The sequence below is a fragment of the Callithrix jacchus genome, chromosome 12 (genome assembly GCF_049354715.1).
Source record: "Callithrix jacchus isolate 240 chromosome 12, calJac240_pri, whole genome shotgun sequence".
In the NCBI taxonomy this organism is placed as follows: domain Eukaryota; kingdom Metazoa; phylum Chordata; class Mammalia; order Primates; family Cebidae; genus Callithrix; species Callithrix jacchus.
In genome coordinates, this window is record NC_133513.1 from 28,102,653 (window position 1) to 28,125,509 (window position 22,857).

Consider the following 22,857-nt stretch of genomic DNA (forward strand, 5'->3'; position numbering starts at 1 on the left):
GGATTTTTACTCACTCATTACATAGCTTCCGTAAGTTATTATTGCCATTTTAAGAAAATGAAAATTGATGCCCAGAGGGGTCACGTGATCTAACCAATGCCTTCCACACTAGGCCACCTGGCTAGGCTAGAATTTCAAACTTCCATCAGAAAGCATGATTCACTGCAAAGGAAAAACCAGAGTAGCTGTGAGGCGGAACCAACAGTCCGTGTTTCTCACGTTCCCAATGAAAAATCCAGCTGGCCTCCTGGCAAAGTGGCAGTCTCCACTGTGATCAACCCAAGGAAGGAACAAAAGCAAGATGGAGCAAATGAGCCCCATGGCAGCTTTCTTCTTTGAGGGTCACAGGCAATGGAAAAGTCCTGCTGGTAAGCCAGGCAGATGTCATGTAAACTCAGTGTTACCTCTCTCACACACCCCCATACCCACACCTGGCCAGAGGAGGCTGAAAGCACAGAATAACAGAGGGTGGGAGTACCCCAGGGCAGTGATGGTGGCACAGGTTACATTATGGGCTCAGGAGTCTGCCTGGTGTGAGCCTGCCTCTGCCAGCCTTTGCTGGTTGTATAACTTGGCTATGCAATATGGCCTCTAGGCCTGTTTCCTCAGCTATACAATAGGGACAGTCATAGCATCTTCCTCATAGAGCCCTTAGGACAGTAGCTGTCATGGAGGTAGTGCTCTGTAAATGTTTGCTGCTGCTTTTACCAACTACTCTCATTGTTACTACAACCTTGGAAACAGTCACCTGGGCTGAAAATAGTAGAGTGTTTGGGGCCTTTAACTGGACTGACTCCACAAGCATTTATTCTGTGCTGCACCCAGAACACATATGGATGAAAGGGATAGGTTTCCTGCCCCTGCAGAAGGTTGTGTGTGAGACTGGCTGACAGGCAGCACAGGGAAGACAATGTGCTCAGGCATCACGTGCCTGGGTTTGAAGTCTGGCTCAGCCACAGGGGAGGTCCTTACCTCTGTGAGCCGCAAGTTCCTCACAGATAAAATGAGGCTAATTCTAACAGCAAGCCGAGAATAAGCTGGTAGTAAGGACTAAATGAGAATGCATTCAAGGGCCCTAGCGTAACACTTGAAACAAATTAAGCACTCAACGCTTGCTGTCTGGTTGGTTGACTACTAACAGGGCCAGCCAGCCATGGTGGGAAATGTGCGACAGCACCCTCAGGACCCTACTATAAGCATGCATAGAGCTTGGAAATGAGGCGGCAGCAGGATGGGGCCAGGCAGGGGACAGCAGGGAGAGGAGGTGGCATTTGGGTGGGACGGTAAACAATACGAAGAATTGTCTGTTAAAGCAGAAGACAGGTATTCCAGGCAGAAGGAAGGGTACGAGCAAAGGCACTGAGGTGGAGAAGAAGGAGCCTACTGGGGAAGGGGAGGGAAGAGGGCAGGAATGAGGGTGGGAGTACAGAGAAAGGTAGCTGTGGAAGGCTTCTAGGCCCACTGTAGCATATTTTCTTATTTTGTAGGCATAATGTTTGGGACTGACTCGAAGCTATTTCTGCAGTGGATATGGAAGCTGGCTTGGAGGGAAGGAAGGCTGGGAGCCCAGATCTGCAGGCCCTCAGGCTCCTGGGAGCTGCCCTAGGCTCCTTTTACCTTGAGCCAGTGTCCCAGGCTCAGGCCCAATGTGCTCACCTACCTGACTTCCACTTCTTCCTGAGTTCAGCCCAGTCTCCCTGGGAGGCAGCAAAGTAACTGATATGCAGGCTCAAGTGTCACACTCTATTCAAATCCCTGCACCAGCACTGCCCAGCTCTGTGAGCTCTGGCAAGGGACTTGTGCCTCTGTTTTCTCATCGGTGAAATAGAGAGAGAGAGGAAGAGAAAAGAAAAGAAAAAAAAAAAGAGAAAGAGACAAAAGGAAAGAAAGAAAGAAATAGTACTGACAGTATTGGGTGGTTAGAAGGACTAGAATAAAAGAAGCAAGGCTGGGCATAGTGGCTCACACCTGGAATCCCAGCACTTTGGGAGGACAAGACAGGAGAATCACTTGAGCCCAAGAGTTGGAAACCAGCCTGGAAAATGGGTGAGATCCTATCTCTACAAAATAACATTAAAAAAAAAATTAGCTAGTGTGGTGGCGCACCCCTGTAGTCCCAGCTACTTGGGAGGCTTAGGTGGGAGAATTGCTCAGCCTGTGTGGCTAAGGCTTCAGCTAGCCTCGATCATAGTGAGGAGGGAGACCCAGGCTTTTGACATAGTGAGGAGGGAGACCCAGGCATTTGAGATCGCCCCTCCCCCATCCCCCTCATCCACTGCGCATCTCATAAAAGAGAGAGCAGGCCAGCTGGCCGTCCTGAATCTCCTTCCTGAAAACAACAGGCTAGGCCTTGGGGAAACTCTCCAGAAGGCACTATTTTTACTGAAAACAAGATCAAACCAGAAACCTTTTCACATGGGAGTCCTAAAACTGTAAACTGGTAACACTTTCACATGTGATTCCTGAAACTGTAAACAGAGACCTTTTCACATGTGAGTCCTAAAACTATGAACCTAAGATTCTTCCGCGTGTAACATCAAAAGTATAAGCCTATATAAAAGCTAAACCTCCCTTTGTTAAAGGAGCTTGGGTGTTAGGCACCTATGCCACCTTGCTCCCAGCTGAAATAAATTCCTTCCTCCTGTATTCTGTGTCTGAGAGATCCTTTCCTGCGGCCGCTCCTGCTACAATAGCACTTGGCTATGTAATATGGCCTGAGTGAGACAGAGTGAGACCTTATGCTGTGTTTTGGTTTCTTTTTTGAGACAGAATCTCACTCTGTCACCCAGGCTGGAGTGTAATGGCACAATCAGCTTACTGCAACCTCCACCTCCTGGGGTTCAAGCGATTCTCCTGCCTCAGTTTCCCATCTGGGATTATGGACATGCGCTACCATGCCTGGCTAATTTTTGTATTTTTAGTAGAGATGGGGTTTCACCATGTTGGGCCAAGCTAGTCTCCAACTCCTGACCTCCAATGATCCTCCCACCTTGGCTTCCCAAAGTGCTGAGATTATAGGCATGAGTTTCTGTGTCCAGCCAGCCTTGCGTGGAAAGTAATATTGATGTTTTTTCCAATTCCCCTACTCCAAGACTGACCATAAAACTGGACAACAATATGGCATTTGGTCAGTTCTTTCCTCTTTTTAGTGCCTCTAGACAAGCTCACAGCATCTTAGGTTTTTCTCAGTAATTGCACAAGGAAACAGGGTACTGACAATAATACACATGGCAGCTTAAAGGGTTTAGAAAATCATATAAATGCCCTTGGTGTACAGCTTCAGCGTCAAAACCTCCCTAAACCCTCGGGCTGAGTTAGTAGCTGACTCAAGGTCCCCAAAGCTCTTTTTTTTTTTTTTTGGAGACAGAGTCTCACTCTGTCACCCAGGCTAGAAAGCAGAGGCACAATGTCAGCTCACTGCAACCTCCGCCTCCCAGGTTCAAGCAAGTCTCCTGCTGCTTCAGCCTCCCAAGTAGCTGAAATTACAGGCGCCACCACCATGCTCAACTAATTTTTGTTTATAATAGAGAAGGGTTTTCACCATCTTGGCAGGCTGATCTCAAACTCCTGACCTCAAGTGATCTGCCCACCTGGGCCCCCCAAAGTGCTGGGATTACAGAAGTGAGCCACTGCACCCAGCCTCCCCAACAATGCTCAAGTGTGATCGATAGATGGTAAGGGCCGATGTCAACTGTGCAGTGTCAACAGCAGCAGTGAACCTCTCTTGAGGGCTCTGGGCCAACCACTGTTTAAGGAGGCCACATCCCTCGCTAAGACACATCCCAGTCCCTGTATTGGTCCCATGGATACCTCTGCTGCCAGGCCCTCACCTTGTACATGCTCACAAGTTCTGGCACCTGCCTTTGGCTCTTCCTAGCACAGGGAGCATTACCCTCTCAGCCTGCAAAGCCATCAGCTGGCTACACCCTAGAAAGGTCTTACGAGAAAAATCTTAGGGCTCCTCCCTCAGCACAGGGCAATGACCCATCCGGTTCCAGCCGGCTTCTCTTCCCCAGTCCTCACACCCCTCCCACCTGCCCCCCAGTGTGCCCTTCCAAAAGACAACACATTCCCCTGCTGAGGGAGAGCAAAACGGAGGGCAACAGGCCCCCTCCAGAGAGCTGCCTAGGCCACAGAAGTTACTCAGCCCAGAAATTCACACCCTTGGGGTTCTTACCCCCTTTAAAGTTCTTGCTTTCAAAAGAGCTTCTGCCATATTAACATCTTTCTTTTCTCTTAATTATGAATAATAATTACTTTTCATTTTTTAAGCTAGTGTTCTTTAATCACTTTTTAACTATTTTAACCATTTTCCCTCCAGCATCGTCAAGTTTCTAGGCTTTTAAAATTTCTGACAATCTTTTTTCTGTTCATGTTCATCTTTTATCCTTTTTGTCTTTCTGATCTTGATTCTTTTTATTTCCAGGTTTTTTTTTTTGTTTCAAAGCTCCTTTAAACTTTTTGTATTTTAATAATTCTTAATATGGTTCACTTCTCTTTTTTCTTAGCTTATATATACATCAATTCTACCGTAACTATTTAACCATCCCTGTTGGCCATTTTAATGATCATAATTTAGTTTGCTATACCCTGTTAGGTTTCTTGGTTATTGTTTATTTAAAATTTTAATAGCTTTATTGAGATATAATTCACATATCGCACAATTAATCCATTTAATCCGAACAAGTCAATGGCTTCTTACTACATTCACAGGCCCCTGCATCCATCATCAATCAATTCTAGAACATTCTCATCACTTCAAACCCTTTCTCATTCCTCTCTCCCCCCACCCCTCCCCTAAGCACTCACTAATCTACTTCGATTCCCCCATTCTGGACTTCCCTGTAAATGGAACCATATAGTCCTGGCCTTTCATGAACTGGCCACGCTTTACCCATCAAATGGTCTCAGCACCTCTGCCGAGAATCATTTGACCATAGATGTGTGGATTTATTTCTGGACTCTCAGTTCTGTTCCATTATCTGTCTGTCTACCCTTGTGCCAGTATCACACTGTCTCCAGTGTTGCTTTGCAGTAAGTTTAAAAAGCGGGAAGTGTGAGTTCTCCTACTTTAACTCTTCTATTTTGGGCTTGTTTTAGCTCTCTGGGTCCCTTTGCATTCCCTGTGAGTTTCAGAATCAGCCTGTTAATTTCTATGAAGAAGTCAGTTGGGATTCTCACACCAACTGTGTGGAATCAGAAGATTATCTGGGGAGTATCACCTTCTTAATACTGTGAAGTCTTTTGATCCAGGAACCTGGATGTTTTCCATTTACATAAATCTTAACTTTCTTTCAAGAACATTTTGTAGTTTTCAGGGTATACGTTTTGTACTTCTTTTGTTACATTAATGCCTGAATTATTGTGAATAAAATTGTTTTCTTAATTTCATTATCAGATTGTGCATGACGGGTCTACAGAAACACAGTGGACTTCTGTATACTGATCTTGTGTCCTCAATCTTTTTTTTTTGAGAGTCCCAGGGGCAACAGCTCTGGGGAAGAGTCCACCTCATTCACAGGGAAGTACAGCTACTTCACCCCACAGCCCTTTCAATGCTGGACTTGTGACAACCTGGAAAACCCAGGCAAGTGACACCTCAGTCATCAGCCCAGAGAGCACAACTTCTGTGAGTTGTTTCCAACTCTGATCATTTTCCGACAGACTGCCGAGTTAACGTGTACTTCTCTCCCTTTCTTTTCTCAGCACAATTTAATAAACATAGGATGACTGGTAAACGCTTGAAGAAAATAATCCAAATTTGCAAAACAGATCAGTTCAGGGAGGCTGTTTATATTACCAAAGATTTTTTTTTTTGCTTTTTACAAAACAGATCACTGAAGCTTTCTGTGCAGTGAAATATGCATTTGAAACACACCTAAATCCAAATTTGTTAAGGAGTTTTAGATATAATTCATATACTATATCCAGGTATATCTGTAAATTTACATGAAATAATACATCATCTTTATTTATTATTTAAGCTTTGTTTCTTCCATAATGCCTCAGAGGGAAGGTCTTATGTTAATTTTGCAAACTGGAAAGACAAAGCTCAAGGCAAAAAAAACCCCCCTGAAAACTGCATTCATGTCTCCTGCTCAAGGAAAGTAACTGAAGTGGCACTTAATTAAATTAAATTAGCTAAGCATCTGCTTAGCATCTACCCTGTTCCAAGCAGACCCGAACAGCCTTACAGACATAAAGCAAGTCAAGAGTATGGTCACTACTCTGAAGAAGCTCAGGAGCTGGCTGGAAAGAACTCACATAGATGAATAACTGAGCTACGATGTGCCATGGAAGTGAGGGAAAGACTCACTGTGAGTCCAGGTTTCCAGCCTCAGCGGCAGAGATGCGGGCGACAGTGTGGGCAAAGAAATCATCCCCTCCAGCCATCAGAATGGCTCCTTGTGCACCCGTGTTACAATCTGAACATCCTGACCATCATCATCTTGGTGCCTGCCCTCTTAATCCAGCCCAGAGCCAAAGCTGTAAATCACGGTAATCTTTCTTCTGGAAAGTCTTCTCCTCCCAGTCCCAGACCTCAAGATGATGGAAACCACTCACTGGGCAACAGGTCCGAAGCACGAACTTTCAAGGGTTAGGCAAATGACACACCAGTGTGAAGCAGGCTGCAGGCTACACAGAGGGAAGTGGGTGTCCATGGTGAAAGGGGAAGGTGAACCCTCCGAAATGGGGCAGCTCCCCCTGCCTAGCCAATAAAGGAATGAAGTTCGATGTTGCCTAATTGTACTTTTACAGAGATGGTGACAGTCACACTTTTTAGGTGAAAATTTCTGATTTTTAAATGCTGGCAACAAATTCAATACAAACAAACACTGTGAGCCAAACAAAACACATGGCTAGTTTGGGCCTGTGTGTCACCAGCCTGTGCGTCACCAGCCTGTGCCCCCACACTGTGTCTGTCACCTGTAAGTCTCACAACACCCAGGAAAGTGGGTACTATTACCCCCTAGATAATTCAGATGAGGAAACTGGGGAATACACAGGTCTAATCACTTGCTGAAGGTTACCTTACCAGACAGTGATGGAACAAGAATTCTAACCCAGGGCTGTCTTCCAAGTGCATTCAGGTGTGAGGTGTTAGTTTTGAGTGGTTAGTTTAAATTTCCAGGGACCTTAGGCTCTGGAGAAGTCTTTCTCTATGGTTGCCTGCCTAGCAAAAAAGGTTAAGGAAGTAAGGTTCCTCCCTAGTTTCTCCTTACTTTAAATATAAATTACTCCCATCTTTTTTTGAACACTTTTCTTTCAGAAGGACAGGAAATAAAAATGATTAATAGCTCCATAGGCCATGAGTATTTTAGGCATTCAGGCTATTAAATTTCAAAGTCAAATACTGAGGGCCGAGCACAGTGGCTCAAGCCTGTAATCCCAGCACTTTGGGAGGCCAAGGCAGGCGGATCATGAGGTCAGAAGTTCAAGGAGCAGCCTGGCCAACATGGTGAAACCCTGTCTCTACTAAAAATATATAAATTAGCTGGGTATGGTGGCACGCGCCTGTAATCCCAGCTACTTGGGAGGCTGAGGCAGGAGAATCACTTGAACCTGGGAGGCAGAGGCTGCAGTGAGCCAAGATCACGCCACTGCACTCCAGCCTGGGCAACAGAGCTAGACTGTGTCAAAAAAAAAAAAAAAAAAAGGCCAGGCACGGTGGCTCATGCCTGTAATCCTAGCACTTTGGGAGGCTGAGGAGTTCAAGACCAGCCTGGCCATCAGGGTGGAACCCGATCTTAAAAAAAAAAAAAAAAGTCAAATATGGAGGAATCCCCTAACAATTAAGTCCCCTAGGACACCTCTCAGTTCCATGAGCCTTTTTTTTTCTTGCCACAGGACTCAATAATCCTTTCTATTTTCCTCTCTACTTAAAGGCTGATACCACACCACACTTTCCTCACGGGGTTCCAGTCATTTGACCAATCACACATTTACTCAGCACTGAGAATGTGTCAAGTACTAGGAACTCAAAGATGTGGTTTTGCCCCAGGAAAGTTTCCTTATCTCTCAGCTGCTCCTTTGTTTATATACCTGTGGTATTGTAATTATCTGTGCGTTACCATCTCCTCCACAAGAATTTTCTCAGACACAGGGAAGCCAGAAAGGTAGCCAGTGCTTCCATTAACTAAGCTAGGAAATAAAGGAAGAGATAAGCTTCCCCCGGATGCACAGTTCATAATCTCTTGACAAATATGCCTGCCTACCTTCTGCAGGACATTGAGCCCCGCCCCTGAGGTGCCATGGTCTGTCCTCATTCAGCACGCATTCTCTTGAGGTGTGCTGATCAAGTCAGTATCCACAGGCAACTTGCTATGCCCACAAAGTCAAGCGCACAGGCTGTAAGTAACTTTTTCTTATACACCTTTTGGATTTCCTTGGAGTTAGTAACTGCACTTTTTGCCATTTGCTTGGTTTTCCCTGCGCGTGTCGCTAACTAAGGATTCTTTAAGTTTCTTCTGTCCCCTACTTTAATTCAGTATGCTATGTTTGTTTCTTTTTCTTATGAATTTTCCTGAAATATTCAGTGAGGCATTAAAATGCTGCCCAAAGTCCTGTGTTTTGGGAAGTGGGGAGGAGATAGGGAGAAGTTGCCACCAGGTGGACTTCAGTGAAGAGCCAGCTTGCAGGGGCTATTTTGTTGGGAACACCCCCAAATTTCAGTATCTGGAGGATTTTTCTCCTGGACTGGTCAGTTTCTTCAGGAAAAGAAGTCTCCAGCCCCTGGCCTAGGAAGCCGTTAAGTATGGCTGTCAGTGTTAGAGGAGCCAACTGGTTCTAGGAGCCCATGCTCCCTTTTAGGAAGCTATCGGAGGATGCACATCAAACAACAGACTAAACCAAGAGACAGCCAAGCTAGGAGCGGCAGCTGGGGAGACTCTCACCAATGGAGACTGTCACAGAGCCCTCATTTTTGGCACAGTGCCCGGTCTCCAGCTTGGTCTCCACATCTTTGAGCCTAGAAACCCTCTGGCATGCTCTTTAGAGATAACGCCAGACTTCTGTCTCCGTGAGAAAGGGCTTAAATTCTCACACAGGCCATCAACCAATTCTCTTGTCTCTAGCCCTAGTCACACTTGTGCGTTCAAAGGCAGCCGGTATCTCCGCATTTTTAGTGGATTTCGGGTTCTGGGGTGTCAGTTTTTGGCTCTCGTCCTTCACAGGCACTTAGCTTTCCCAGTCTGCTCAGTTGCCACTGGTGCTGAGCCACCACACCTGGCCTACGGCCTAAGCAAGGTTTTTAAAGATTCATAGGCCATGCTCCTTAGGTTAACTTTCTTAGAAGCCTCAGATCCTACCTCTGCTGTGTATGGATTTTTTTTGTTTGTTTGTTTAAAGACAGGGTTTCACCATATTGGTCAGGCTGGTCTCGGAACTCCTGACCTCAGGTGATCCGCATGCCTCAGCCTCCCAAAGTGCTAGGATTTACAGGCATGAGCCACTGCGCCCGGCATGTACTGATTGTTTAATTTTCCATAAGTTACTCAGCATCTCTTCACTTTAATTTTCTTCCATATAAAATGGTGACAATGCCACCAACCTTACAGGACTAGATAATGCAATCATGCAACACAGAATAGGCACTTCACAAAGGCTGGCAAAAAATAATGAGTGGCTGGGAGTGGTGGTGGCCCATGCCTGTAATCCTAGCACTTTGCTGGGCTGATGCAGGTGGATCACTTGAGTCCAGGAGTTTGAGACCAGCCTGGGCAACATGGCAAGTCTCTGTCTCTACAAAAAATTTTTTAAATGAATCGGTGTGGTGGCTCACGCCTGTATTCCCAGCTGCTTGGACAGCTAAGGTAGGAGGATCATTTGAGCCCAGGAAGTGGAGATTTAAATGAGCCAAGATGACACTACTGCACTACAGCCTGGGCAACAGGGAAAAGACCCTGTCTCAAAAAAAAAAAAAAAAGAAAAGAAGAGAGGCTGGGCATGGTGTCTCACACCTGTAATCCCAACATTTTGGGAGGCTGAGGTGAGTAGATCACCTGAGATCAGAAGTTTGAGACTAGCCTGGCCAACACGGTGAAATGCTGTCTCTGCTAAAAATACAAAAAATTAGCCAAGCATGGTGACGGGGGCCTGTATTCCTATCTAACTCATGAGGTTGAGGCAGGAGAATCACTTGAACCTAGAAGGCAGAGGTTGCAGGCAGTGAGCAGAGATCTCACTATTGCACTCCAGCCTGGATGACAAGAGTGAGACTCTGCCCTAAAAAAAAAAAAAGAGCCAGGCGCAGTGGCTCACGCCTGTAATCTCACGCCTCTGGGAGGCTGAGGCAGGTGGATCACCTCAGGTTGAGAGTTCAAAACTAGTCTGACTGACATGGAGAAACCCTGTCTCTACTAAAAATACAAAAATTAGCTGGGCATAGTGATGCATGCCAACTACTGTAATCCCAACTACTCAGGAGGCTGAGGCAGGAGAATCACTTGAACCAGAGAGGCAGAGGTTGCGGCAAGCCAAGATCAAGCCACTGCACTCCAGCCTGGGCAACAAGAGCAAAACTCCATCTCAATTAAAAAAAGAAAGAAAAAGAAAAAGAAAAAGGAGTAGAATAAAGTGGCTTCATATAAGGAGAAAAGGATGAACTTGTTTATTTGGGCACCATAAAACTATGATTTTGGAAGACACCACAGAGATGTTTGCTGGAAGTTTGTTCAGCAAATATTTTCTGGGCACTTTTTACATGGATAGTCCTGAGCCAGGCACTGAAGCGTAGAGCTGAATAAATAGGTGAAATCGTCATGCCGCAAGGCAGAATGTGATCTGAGAGGCTGAAGCTTAGAAGAGAGAAGTGAGAGCCAGCCAGCCAGCCAAGCGAACAGAAGCTGAGACTCTGCGTTACCTTTCTTTGTCTTACAAGGTCCACATTCAGGGTGGATCTCTTGCAAGCGAAGAGACACCACCTTGGCTAGCCCGGCATTCAGCATATACTGGTACAGACGCTTAAACGTCCTTTCACACAGCCCCTGCCAAAACACAATTTAAAAGCTACTGTTAGACTCGACACCACGTCTGAAATGACTAGAAAGTCATGTAAATGAACACAAGTTCAGGACCTGAATTAATTGATTATCCTGAGGTACTAACAAGGAAAGCCTGCCAAGCTACCCTGTCAAGGGACCAAAACAAGGTCCAGAGCAGTATATAAAGGATTCTACCTTTTGATTGGGGGAAAGAGATTCATCTGGCCAGATCCCGGAAGGGTGCGCAGGCAGGCGTGGAGATTTCATTTGATACCATTTCAGGTTGTTTTTTTAACCATGTACGTATATTATTAATACAAACACACACACAGAAACAGATCCCTGCCTCCCACAGGCAGTAGAGAAAAAAGGGAAAGAAATTGGTTAGGAAATTTTATAGGCTGGATGGATGCAGTGGCTGACGCCTATAATTCCAGCACTTTGGGAGGCTGAGGCGGGCAGAACACTTAAGGCCAAGAGTTCAGACCAGCCTGGCCAACATAGGGAAACCCTGTCTCTACCAAAAACATAAAAATTAGCTGTGTGCAGTGGCATGTTCCTGTAGTCCCAGCTACTCAGGAGACTGAGGGTGAGAACTCCTTGAACCTGGGAGGCGGAGGTTGCAGTGAGCCGAGCCATTGCACTCCAGCCTGGGTGACAGAGTGAGACTCTGTCTCAAACAAAACAAAACAAAAAAATTGTAAAAATTTAAAAAATGTAATCTATGAAGTTACAACAGAATGATAATAAGTATGCATTTCCATCCCATCACTCCTATGTTTGCAAGCTGAAGACCAAAATGATCCTAGGGTCCGAGCGTGGTGGCTCACGCCTGCAATCCCAGCACTTTGGGAGGCCGAGGCGGGTGATCACAAGGTCAAGAGATCGAGACCATCCTAGCCAACATGGTGAAACCCTGTCTCTACTAAAAATACAAAAAAAAATCAGCTGTGTATGGTGGCACGTGCCTGTAGTCCAAGCTACCCGGGAGGCTGCGGCAGGAGAATTGCTTGAACCCAGAAAGCGGAGGTTGCAGTGAGCTGAGATCGCGCAACTGCACTCCAACCTCCTGGCGACAGACCAAGACTCTGTCTTAAAAAAAAAAAAAAAGAAAAGATCCTAGGAACATCTCCCCTGCAGAAGAGGTGGCCAACAGCAACCTCCAGTGCAGGCCGTGCTTTTTAAAACTGACATAATGTTTTATAAAAGAAAGTAATTTATTTACTTGCCAAAATTGAAAAGTGAGCGATTTCACATAAAAAAAGACCCAGATTCCGGCTTCTCTTGAAAAGCTCAGATCTGGCAGCCAATGCTGGGACCGCAGCTCCTCGCAGCGACAGTCATCAGGAGCCTCAACCAGCTGCTCTTTAGCAGGTCCTGCCCAGCTCCTGGGGGCCACAGCCTTTGTACCCCATCAGATTCTCCAACAATGAAACCGAAGCTCAGTTGCTATTTATCACCATTTTTGTGCTGTTTTTCTCTAACGGTAGTTGAGAGGAACGTTAATTTCTTAAACCTGTACTGTATCAAAATTTTTTTTACACTTGGCCCATTTTGCTCATGGGTATCACCCTCCTGGGCACTGATAGCACTTGATTTGGAAGTCGCTGGAACAGTAGTAAGGCAGGTTACCACGGCTCTTAGCAAAGGAACGAACAGCAGGAGGCACTCATGACTGACAGCTGTTCGTTAAGTCTTACAGGTTTCCTCTTACACTCTGGGGGAGAGACAGAGAGCAAATGTCTGTGGGCTGCCGCTGCCACAAGTGTGGTTACTTCCCAGCTACCCAGAGCTCCAGCCCTCGGGTGGCAGAACATATGGCTATCAAAACAATACAGATGACTCACATATGGCTCATTCAAAGCCACTGGCTTGTAAATGGCATCTATGTTAATATAGCCGTGCCCCAGCGTCATAAAAAGACCCCATGGAAACTCATCCATCAGATTCCAGCCCTCAACATATGGCACTAAGTCCTGGACTATCCTAAGAGGGGAAGGATGATGTAGTCATACCTTCTTGGGGACTGCCATCAATGACTCACACAATCTGGCCAGCAAAAAGGGAAAGGCAGCGAGCCTTCGTACCAAATCGCCCCCAAAGGCAGCATCCATATTCATGGCCTCAGCCTCATCTATAGGCTAATTATTCATGGAATCCTGATCAGTTCTCTGTGACCCCAATTTCCAGCTGCCAACTAGATATCACCAGGGGATTGTTGTGGAAGATCTTCATACCCAATACGTCCGAAACTCAGATCTGTCCTGTGCCTCCTCCTCACCCACTTCTGCTCCACTTTCCGTCCTCTCTATTTATTCAACTCTCATTCGGCAAATATTTACTGAGCATCTACAGGGGGCCAGGCACCATCTCCATCATGGGGGCTCAGAGTGAGCAAGTAGACACGATGCCTGCCTCACCAGCCTGCCTTTGCACTGCCTCAGTGAGCAGCAGCCATTCCAGGAAAACACAACAGCTTCACCCTGAGATCCTCCTTCTCTGGTCACCTCTACATCCCGGTGCAGATGCTCACCACGTCCTGTTTCACCTCCAAAATGTTTCTCAAACAATTCCAGCCCTCATGGCCGCCACCTCGCCACCTGCTTCCCATCCCCTTCCCTCCGCCAGCTCATCTGCCTAGACTGCAACCTCCACCTTTCAGGCTCAAGCGACTCTCCTGTCTCAGCCTCCCAAGTAGCGGGGGCTACAGGTGCATGCCACTGCACCTGGCTAAAAACTTCATTTCTACATGGGCAGCAGTGTGTAAGGCTAAAGTCCCTACTCCTCAGCCAGCACACCAGACCTTTCTGATCGAGCCCCTACCTTCCTATCCAGCCACACACTGCACCGGCTGCCCTGTGGATTACTGCCCACTTCTAAGCATGCCCAATGGCCTTCCACAACTCATGCCTTTGCACCAGCTCTTCTTCTTTCTCTCAAATGCCACTACCCTTCTGCTTCTGTGGGGAAAAGCCCAACTCGACTATGATTTTGGCAAAGCTCTGAGGCTTTTCCCAGTTCTCTAAACAAAAGCACCCCTCTCCCTCTCCCTCTCCCAGCTCAGCTGCATCTTTCTAGGTGTGTATTCACACACCTGCCCTTCTGGCTCCATGACAGTGTGACACTTGTCATCCTGGCTAACTCTCACCATCTTATGGAACACAGTTCTAACTCAACATACACGCTCCCTGAAGTATTTTGTTGAATGAATAGGTGAAAGGCTGTCCAGTAACAGTCAAGGCTTGCTGCTTACACAGTCCACAGGGCTGACCTGAAACCAGACTAGCCCCGCTTCCCTGCTCCCGAGTGACTTGGTAAGAGGGAGGGTTTCAATCTCCAAGGTCTGCATGGGCTGGGCAAGTAACATCAACTAACATGGTGGCCAGGTATTTGTTTATTAAGCCGGTAGGAAATTCCTTCATTTCTGCCAGGGTTTCCCGATAGAGGCCTTCCCCATCTACCTTTTATTTTCTACTCTGATAAATTCAGACACAGAGAAGCAAAACCCTTCTCCCCTACTACAAACAGCGGTTCTCATGGAATGACAAATAGCCTTGACTCCCTGCCTCGTGTCCGAGAGGTGACAGGAAGCAGGCGGACTGTGGGGGACCCAGCTAACTGCTATCAGGAGAGATGGGAGGCCCAGGCTTCTCCTTTCTCCAGACAAACTGGAAACCTTGATTTTTACGGAAAATCTCAATTTCTCAAAAAAATCCTAGGTCAAATTTATTTTTAACAGACCAAGTCTGGCCCACAAGCCTCCAGACTATAACCACTGCTTTAAAGAGGCTCAGGCAGGCAGTGACTCTAGCAATGGGGAAGACACCTCCTCCCACTGTGAACAATGAAATGAGAGACTAGAACTCCACTGATGCAATGTAGGGACAGAACAAAGACTGCCCTGGTGCCTACAGTCAGACTGAAGACCACTCATTAGGGGACTAATTACTAGTAACCAAAGAGCTTGACATCAAATGTTCAGTTTTAAGTTCTGGTTTGACCCACAGGGCAATCTTGTTTCCTTCCCATCTCTAACACTGGCTCTTTCCTAATTTGCACTGAAAACTTCCAATCAGACTGGAAGCAGCGCCGCTCCACCTTTCTTCCTCTCCCGCTCCCTTCACCACAGCCTCTGCTCCTGGGACCAAAGATGAAGCAGGTCAACAGCTGCCTTCCTCCCTGCGTCCTCTCCCCTCCCCCTCAGGAGAGCCATTCTGCTATTTCAGTGGCAAAACCACTGGATACAAGACCACAAGCTTGATTACAGAAGTAAAACTAAATGCCATGTTTTCCTATTCCAACTGAATTTTAACAATAGGTCCTAGAACAGACTCCAGGGGAAAAATGGAAGCCAGGCAAAGGCAAAAATTTATATGAAGGACAGAGTACTGTCTCATTCTAAAAAACAGCTGGGCAAGGTGGCTCATGCCTGTAATCCCAGCACTTTGGGAGGCTGAGGTGAAAGGATCACTTAAGGTCAGGAGTTCGAGACCAGCTTGGCCAACATGGTGAAACCCTGTCTCTACAAAAAATACGAAAATTAGCAGGGTGTGGTGGTATGTGCCTGTACTCGGGAGGCTGAGGCAGGAGAATCGCTTGAACCTGGGAGGCAAAGGCCACAGTGAGCCAAGATTGCACCACCGCACTCCAGCCAAGGCAACAGAGTGAGACTCCATCTCAAAAAAGAAAAGAAAAGAAAAACACAAAAAAAACAAAGGAAAACCCCATTTTCGACAAGTCCAGAATAGAGCTTTGGGTTGCAATTCATTCATCTAAACCTGACAAGCCCTCCTGGCTGTGGTACAGATCACACCCAGCCACACCCGTGGGAACCCCAGGCTCACCAGCTCTTCCCTTAGCTTTCCCAGTGTCTCTATGTGGTTAGTCCGTGTGCTCAGCATGCCCGAAAGCTTCTCCATGAGGATGTCGTATTTGCTTCTCCTGCAAGAACACCGAGCAGTTCATTTTTTTAAACCTGCTGTTGAAGTCAGTATTTACAATGACAGAATCTTTTACGTTTCAAAGATCATCCAGCCCAACTCCTACCTTCTACAGGTGGAGAGATTGGCTGAGTGGTTTCATCACTTCTACGGCCACCTTTCTAGAGGCAATGTACAGACTAGACTCTAGGACTAAAACCTGCATGACATGATTCTGTAAAGCACTTTTCATTTTTACAGTACTTTGAAGTTTAGGACGTATTACATATATCTTCTTACAAATCATTTGGTGAGGGTCCGTGAGTGGTAGCTTGAGCCTGTAATCCCAGCACTTTGGGAGGCCACAGCAGGCAGATAGCTTGAGGTCAGGAGTTTGAGACCAGCCTGGCCACCGTGGTGAAACCCCATCTCTACTAAATATATAAAAATTAGCTGGATGTGGTAGTAGGCGCATCTGTAATCCCAGCTACTTGGGAGGCTGAGGTGGGAGAATCACTTGAACCTGGAAGGTAGAGGTTGCAGTGAGATGAGATGGTGCCACTGTACTTCCAGCCTGGATGACACAGTGAGACTCCATCTCAAAGAAAAACAAAAAAACAAGTCATTTGGTGAGAAGGATGGGGGTTATTCCACAAAGTGAACAGGCTTTACCAAAGTTCAGGCTGAAGATGCAAACCTAGGTCTTCTTTCTCTAAATCCAGTCCTCTCCTCACTACAAAGCACGCCACTCTGATTCTGAGGCTCTGGTTTCTGTTCCTGCCAACACTGGTGTGACCGAGCCCACCTTCCATCTCATTTCTACCCTGAGGCAAATGTCATGATCCATGCTTCCAAGATAACGGCCACCAAAGGAAGCTACTAAAAAACACTGAGGGCTCTTGACTGTGTACGTCTAGGGGGAGCTCAGGGAAGGGTGCAGGGAGGAGCCTTGTGGCCTGTTCGGCTACACAAACACAGCTTGGCTTGACTTACAGTCCTAGGGAGAGGGAGAGCAGAGGGAGAGCACACGCGTGGGAGCCAGAGACTGAACCCACTTCTCCATCTGTACTGCCTCTCAATGAATGAAATAAATGGGACAGGCAGTTCATGCATATGAGCCACTCTGCATGAACAGGAGGCACTGTGTCACAGCCATTTAACACAAGAGACAACAGTGGTTCAAAGAGGTCAGTGACTTTGCCCAGGTGAGGGACAAAGATGGAAACACAGATCTTGACTGAATCCAGTGTTCTCTCTCCTACGCTATGGCTGCCGCCGTGTTCTTGGCAGAGCACAGGCTACACACAAGTTAAGAGTTTAGTGAGACAGTTACTTAACTAATGGACAGTATGGCCCAATTAAAATGTGAAGTCATAAAAGATGCTTCTCTCCAATACTGTACAGCTGACTCTTGGACAACATGGGTTTGAACTGGGTGGGTCCCCTCATATGCAGATTTCTCATATTTATTGAAAAAATATATTACAAAATATGTAAAAATATATTACAAAACTTTTTGGAGTTTGTGACAGTTTGAGAAAACTCATAGACAAACTGAATGATGTTAGAAATATTGAAAAAATTAAGAAAAAGGTATGCCATTAATGCATAAAATATATGTGGATACTAGTCTATTTCATCATTAAATTACCATAATATACACAAATGTATTATAAAAAGTTAATCAAAAGTTATGCAACCATTTACAGAGCATACCTGGCGCCATGTGCAGAGGAGAAAATGTAAACAAACATGAAGATGCAGGATGAAATAATATCTGCATAGAATTAACCGTAACACACCATGTACTACTGTTAATAACTTCGTAGCAACCTCCTGTTGCCATTGTGGTAAGCTTAAGTGTTGTGAGTAGCGGCTTAAAAATGCCATGTGGTGGGCAGGGCATGGTGGCTCACGCCTGTAATCCCAGCACTTTGGGAGGCCAAGGTGGGCACCTGAGGTCACTGCACGCCACTCTGATTCTGACCAACATGATGAAACTCCGTCTCTACTAAACATACAAAAAAATTAGCCAGGTGTGGTGGCACATTCTTGTAGTACCAGCTACTTGAGAGGCTGAGGCAGGAGAATCGCTTCAACCCAGGAGGTGGAAGTTGCAGTGAGCCAAGATTGTGCCACTGCCTCCAGACTCGGCAACAGAGCGAGACTGTCTAAAAAAAAAAGATCCCATGTGACACTCATCATCTCCGTGTAAGCAGTTCTTCTCTAGTAAATTGCTTATTGCAGTAAAAAGTGATCTCTTGCAGTTCTCACGTGTTTTTCCTTGTGTTTAGTGCGACACCATAAATCTTGACTAATACCATGGGACCCATACAAAGTGCCACTAATGATGGTGGAAATGCTCCCAAGAAGCAGAGAAAAGTCATGACATTTCAAGAAAAAGTTAAATTGCTTGAAGTGAACTGTACAGTGAGGTCTGCAGCTACCGCTGCCCACCATTTCAGACGATTTATCTTGTTAACAGACAATGTAAACTTACAGGATCAGTAAACACAGTACAGTATTGTAAATGTGTTTTCTTTTTTTTTTCAGATAGAGTCTCCCTCTGTTGCTCAGGCTGGAGTGCAATGGCGTGATCTCAGCTCACTGCAACCTCCGCCTCCCAGGTTTAAGCAATTCTCCTGCCTCAGCCTCCCGAATAGCTAGGATTACAGGCACACGCCACCATGCCTAGCTAATTTTTTTTTTTTTTTTTTTTTAGTAGAGACGGGGTTTCACCATCTTGACTGGGCTGGTCTCGAGCTCCTGACCATGTGATCTGCCCATCTCGGCCTCCCAAAGTGCTGGGATTACAGGCATGAGCCACCATGCCCGGCCGTAAATGTGTTTTCTTAATAACATTTTCTTTTCTCTAGTCTACTTCATTGTAATAATACAAGAACAGGTTACAACACATGGAACAAAATATGTGTTAACTAACTTTGTATTATTTGTAAGGCTTCTGGTCAATAGGCTATTGCTAGTTAAGTTTTTGGGGAGTCCAAAGTTTTGTGTAGCCGGGTGCAATAGCTCATGCCTATAATCCCAGTACTTTGGGAGGCCAAGGTGGGTGGATCACTTGAGGTTGGGAGTTCAAGATTAGTCTGGCCAACAAGGCAAAACCCCGTCTCTACTAAAAATATGAAAATTAGCCGGGTATGGTGGCAGGTGCCTATAGTCCCAGCTACTAGGGAGGCTGAGGCAGAAGAATCACTTGAATATGGGAGGCAGACAATTAACAGAGGTGCAGCAATGATGATTTTCAACCCTGGAGATCCGCAGTCAATAGAGAGTCTACACGCATGTGCCGAGCACTTTCTTTGGGCCAACCCATGTGCACTGTAAACTTTAACAGTTACATGGAATCATTCCCCTCCTTTTTGGAGAATGCATCCCCACTCCTGACTATCCCTCAGAGCTGCCTACCTCCACTCCAGAGACCTGATGGCCAGATACTGAGGGGCTCAGAGCTTCCTCAGCCAAGGGCTGCTCTTCCCAGTCCCTGCACCAGCTTGACCGTTTCCCATCCTGGCTTCTGCCCCTCACACACAAAAAAAATGGCACGAGGTTGGGCAGTGTGTCTGGGACCTCTGCAGAGTGATGAAACTTTTCTGTCCATCATTCCTGTGCCAAGTAATTAGCCACTCCAACACCAAGGATGAAGGAGTCAGAGATAACCTACTCACTCCCAGAGCCTCCCTGGTCCTCAGAAGGGAATGTGCACATTTTATCAGTTTGCTGCGTCATCTGAACAATAATATCCCGTTAAAATGTGGAACACCACACATTGTTATCATTGAGCAGAACCTTGCCATCTCATCCATATAGGTTATTACGGCTAAGTGCCGCAAAACATCCAATTTAAACTGACATAATTCAACTACAATTCTGCCACCAGAACAAATCAAATCTGACGTACTTTTATTTTTACATCTCCCCAAAATGTCATCAAAATGTTCATGGTTCCTATTATTGGCTGTGAAGTTGCAGATTTATTTTTCTCTCTTTTATATATAGTTTCCAGGTTTTCTAAACAAGTAGGACTTATTTTTACAAGAAACAGGTAACAAATATCTTTTTTAAAAAAGCTATGGTCATATTCTGATTGGCTTCTGTTATTATTATTTTTCTTAAGAGACAGGGTCTCACTCTGTCACCCAGGCTGGAGTATAGCAGTGCAATCATGGCTCACTGAAGCCTCATATTCCCGGGCCCAAGCGATCCTCCCACCTCAGCCTTCTGAGTAGCTGGGACTACAGCTGTGCGCCACCACACCCAGCTATTTTTTATTTTTATAAAGATGCAGTCTTGTTGAGTTGCCCAGGTTGGTCTGGAACTCTTGCCCTCAAGCAATTCTCCAATCTCAGCCTCCCAAAGTGCTACAATTACAGGCATGAGCCACTATAACCAGCTGCCCCGACGAGTTTTACTACACATGGCTGAAACTAAAAAACCTAAGGTTGTGATCACTACAAACCATACCTGTCCACATGAAACCGGTTCAGTAGGAGGAGGATTGAGTGTTGCTGGGCTCCAGTGGGTAATCGGATCACATGAGACTGCATCGTAATCAGCCCATTTTTGTTCAAAATTTTTCTGTGATAGTGCAACTTCCCAGCATCAACCCTGGAGGAGAAGAGGAGCCGTGTTATTTGCTTTGCTGGTGGCTTTATCAAAGTACAGAGTCTCCCATGTGTACATGAACACCAGAGACACACACCTCCTGTCCAGCCAACCTGTCACTGAGACAATGGCCTTGAAACAAAAAGCCATGCCTCGGGGAAGATACCGCAGTAGGCCCCTGTGTTTGGGGTTCAGGGTGCAATGACATGCAGTTTAAAGCAGAGAAGCAAATCCTCCCACTTACTTGAAAGCAGTGGTGTGCAGGTCTCGCTGGAGCTCCCCTTGCCACCTGGACCGGCCTAACCGCTCCAGGATGCAATAGGAGAAGTCGGGCAGCTTCAGGTCCGGATCCCCCTCCTGGCCTATCAAGGCCCTGTACCGCATGGCCTGGGAGGCAACGATGATCAGTTTTTTCCCCCACCTGCAAATCAGAAACAACTGCGTGAAGAAGTAAGTTTAACTGATTTCAGGAAAACTGAGACATGAAAAAGACATGAGCAGAATCCTCATTTTCTGCTTCTTCCCAGGAGTTCACAAGACCCCAAAATTAAGCTAAGCAAGTTTTCAGTCTTAGAAGTATAGCATGCTGAAGGAACAGAGCATGAAGGAACAAGGCTTTTTTCTTTGCTGAAAGCCCTACAGGACTCGCCAAGGTGCTCAGACCAAATCCAACTCCTCATCCCATTCCTCCTGGAAGGCTCTCCATGGCGCAGTCCTCCCTGCCTTGCTCATCCTCCCTGGGCGGCCCCTCACCCACAGGAGACTTCCTGTTCCTAAGACAAGCCTCAGGGGCGCTGCCCTTGCTGTTTCTTGGGCCTGGGCGCTCTTCCTCCAGATTTTTAGGTGACTGATTTCTTCTCATCATTCAGGTCACAGCCAAGCTGTCAACTTCTCAGGCCTTCCATAAAACACCAACTGGAGTTCCAGCCTCACCCCCACCATTTTCATATTCTTCATAGGGCTTAGCACTCTCAGAAATGACTACACACATATATATATATTTTTGCAAACTTTCTTGTCAGTTTCCCTCATTCAAATATAAGTACCATCAGAGCAGGTATATTGTCAGCCTGTTCACCAGGACATCCTTAGTGCCTAGAATAATTAATCCGAGTGATAATAGGGGCTCTGTGTACATTGGTTGAGTAAATGAACTAGCCCAGTGAGCTAACTGCTAAAATCTTCGGAGTCAAAAACAATGAACTGTGCAATCCGTAGACCTGCAGTCTAATTTTGACTTTACCATGGAAGGCCAGACCTTGCACAAATCATTAATTCCTTCTACTAAATTGATGTGTGAGAAAGAATGCACGGAAAGAGGCCAAAACCACTTCCTAGCAAGGCATGTGAGGACAGCCCAAGTGAGAAGACGCATTTCTGTGCTGACGCCAAACAGCCCTGACTGTACATTCCCCACCCGTGTTGGAGGCTCTGCCACAGTGCCTGGCCTGCTCAATTGTACTGACATCTTGAGCAAACTGACCCACTCCATTTACCCACTCTTAGAGTCCAAGCCCTGGTCCCGCAGCTGGGAGATCCCACCCATCCCTCCCTCGCTCCTTGGCATCAAGTTACTCAACTGGAGAAGACTGAAGTTGGAATGTGCCCCCCAAAAGTTCATGTGTTAGAAACTTGATTTCCATTGGAACAGTATGAAGGGGAAGAACCTTTAAGAGGTGATTAGGCCAGGAGAGCTCTGCTCTGCCCTCATGAATACATTAACGCTCTTATCGTGGGAGTGGGTTAGTTATCTCAGGAGTGGGATGTCCTTGCCAGATGCTGGTGCCATGCTCTTGAACTTCCCAGCCCCCCGAACCATGAACCAAATAAATTTCTGTTCTTTATAAATTACCCAGTTTGTGGTATTGTTATAGTAGCAGGAAATAGCCTAAGGTAAAGGACCCCCCCCTTTCCCAGATGAGTCACCAAGGGTCCACATATAAAAACTCACAGGCTACCAATTCCATTTATTGGGAGCCAATATCCACTCTTTTCAGCCCTATTATTTACAGATGCCTGGTCACGAGGTCCTTCGGCAACCACATCATTCAACTCAGTCTGACGTTTTCCTTCCTTCTTCCCCATACCAGATGACTTGACTTCTACCACCAAGGAGGCACACACACAAAAAGAGGCTGTCATTGTTTTAACTTAACTGTATCTTTCTTCATAGTGTTTAAGACCTGTAATTAGTCTTTTGCCTAAGTCACAGAAGCCCATATAGTCTGTCTTTAAAAAGAATGTTAGGTTGTGAATATACATGACATAAAGAGAGTCCACTTTATGTATTTGAATTTCACAAACTTGGGACCTATGCTCTTTTTTTCTCAAAA

General features: G+C 46.1%; 1 protein-coding gene across 1 annotated transcript in view; it reads right to left on the reverse strand.

Annotated features, from left to right (window-relative positions):
* GTF3C1 (general transcription factor IIIC subunit 1) overlaps positions 1-22,857 on the reverse strand; it is an 87,538-nt gene that overhangs the window by 55,085 nt on the left and 9,596 nt on the right. The window contains exons 3-6 of the mRNA XM_035267239.3: positions 20,769-20,945; positions 20,384-20,527; positions 15,827-15,923; positions 10,862-10,985 (exon numbers count right to left, since the gene is read on the reverse strand). Of these exons, the coding sequence (XP_035123130.3) occupies positions 10,862-10,985; positions 15,827-15,923; positions 20,384-20,527; positions 20,769-20,945 (542 nt within the window). The remainder of the gene's footprint in view (positions 1-10,861; positions 10,986-15,826; positions 15,924-20,383; positions 20,528-20,768; positions 20,946-22,857) is intronic.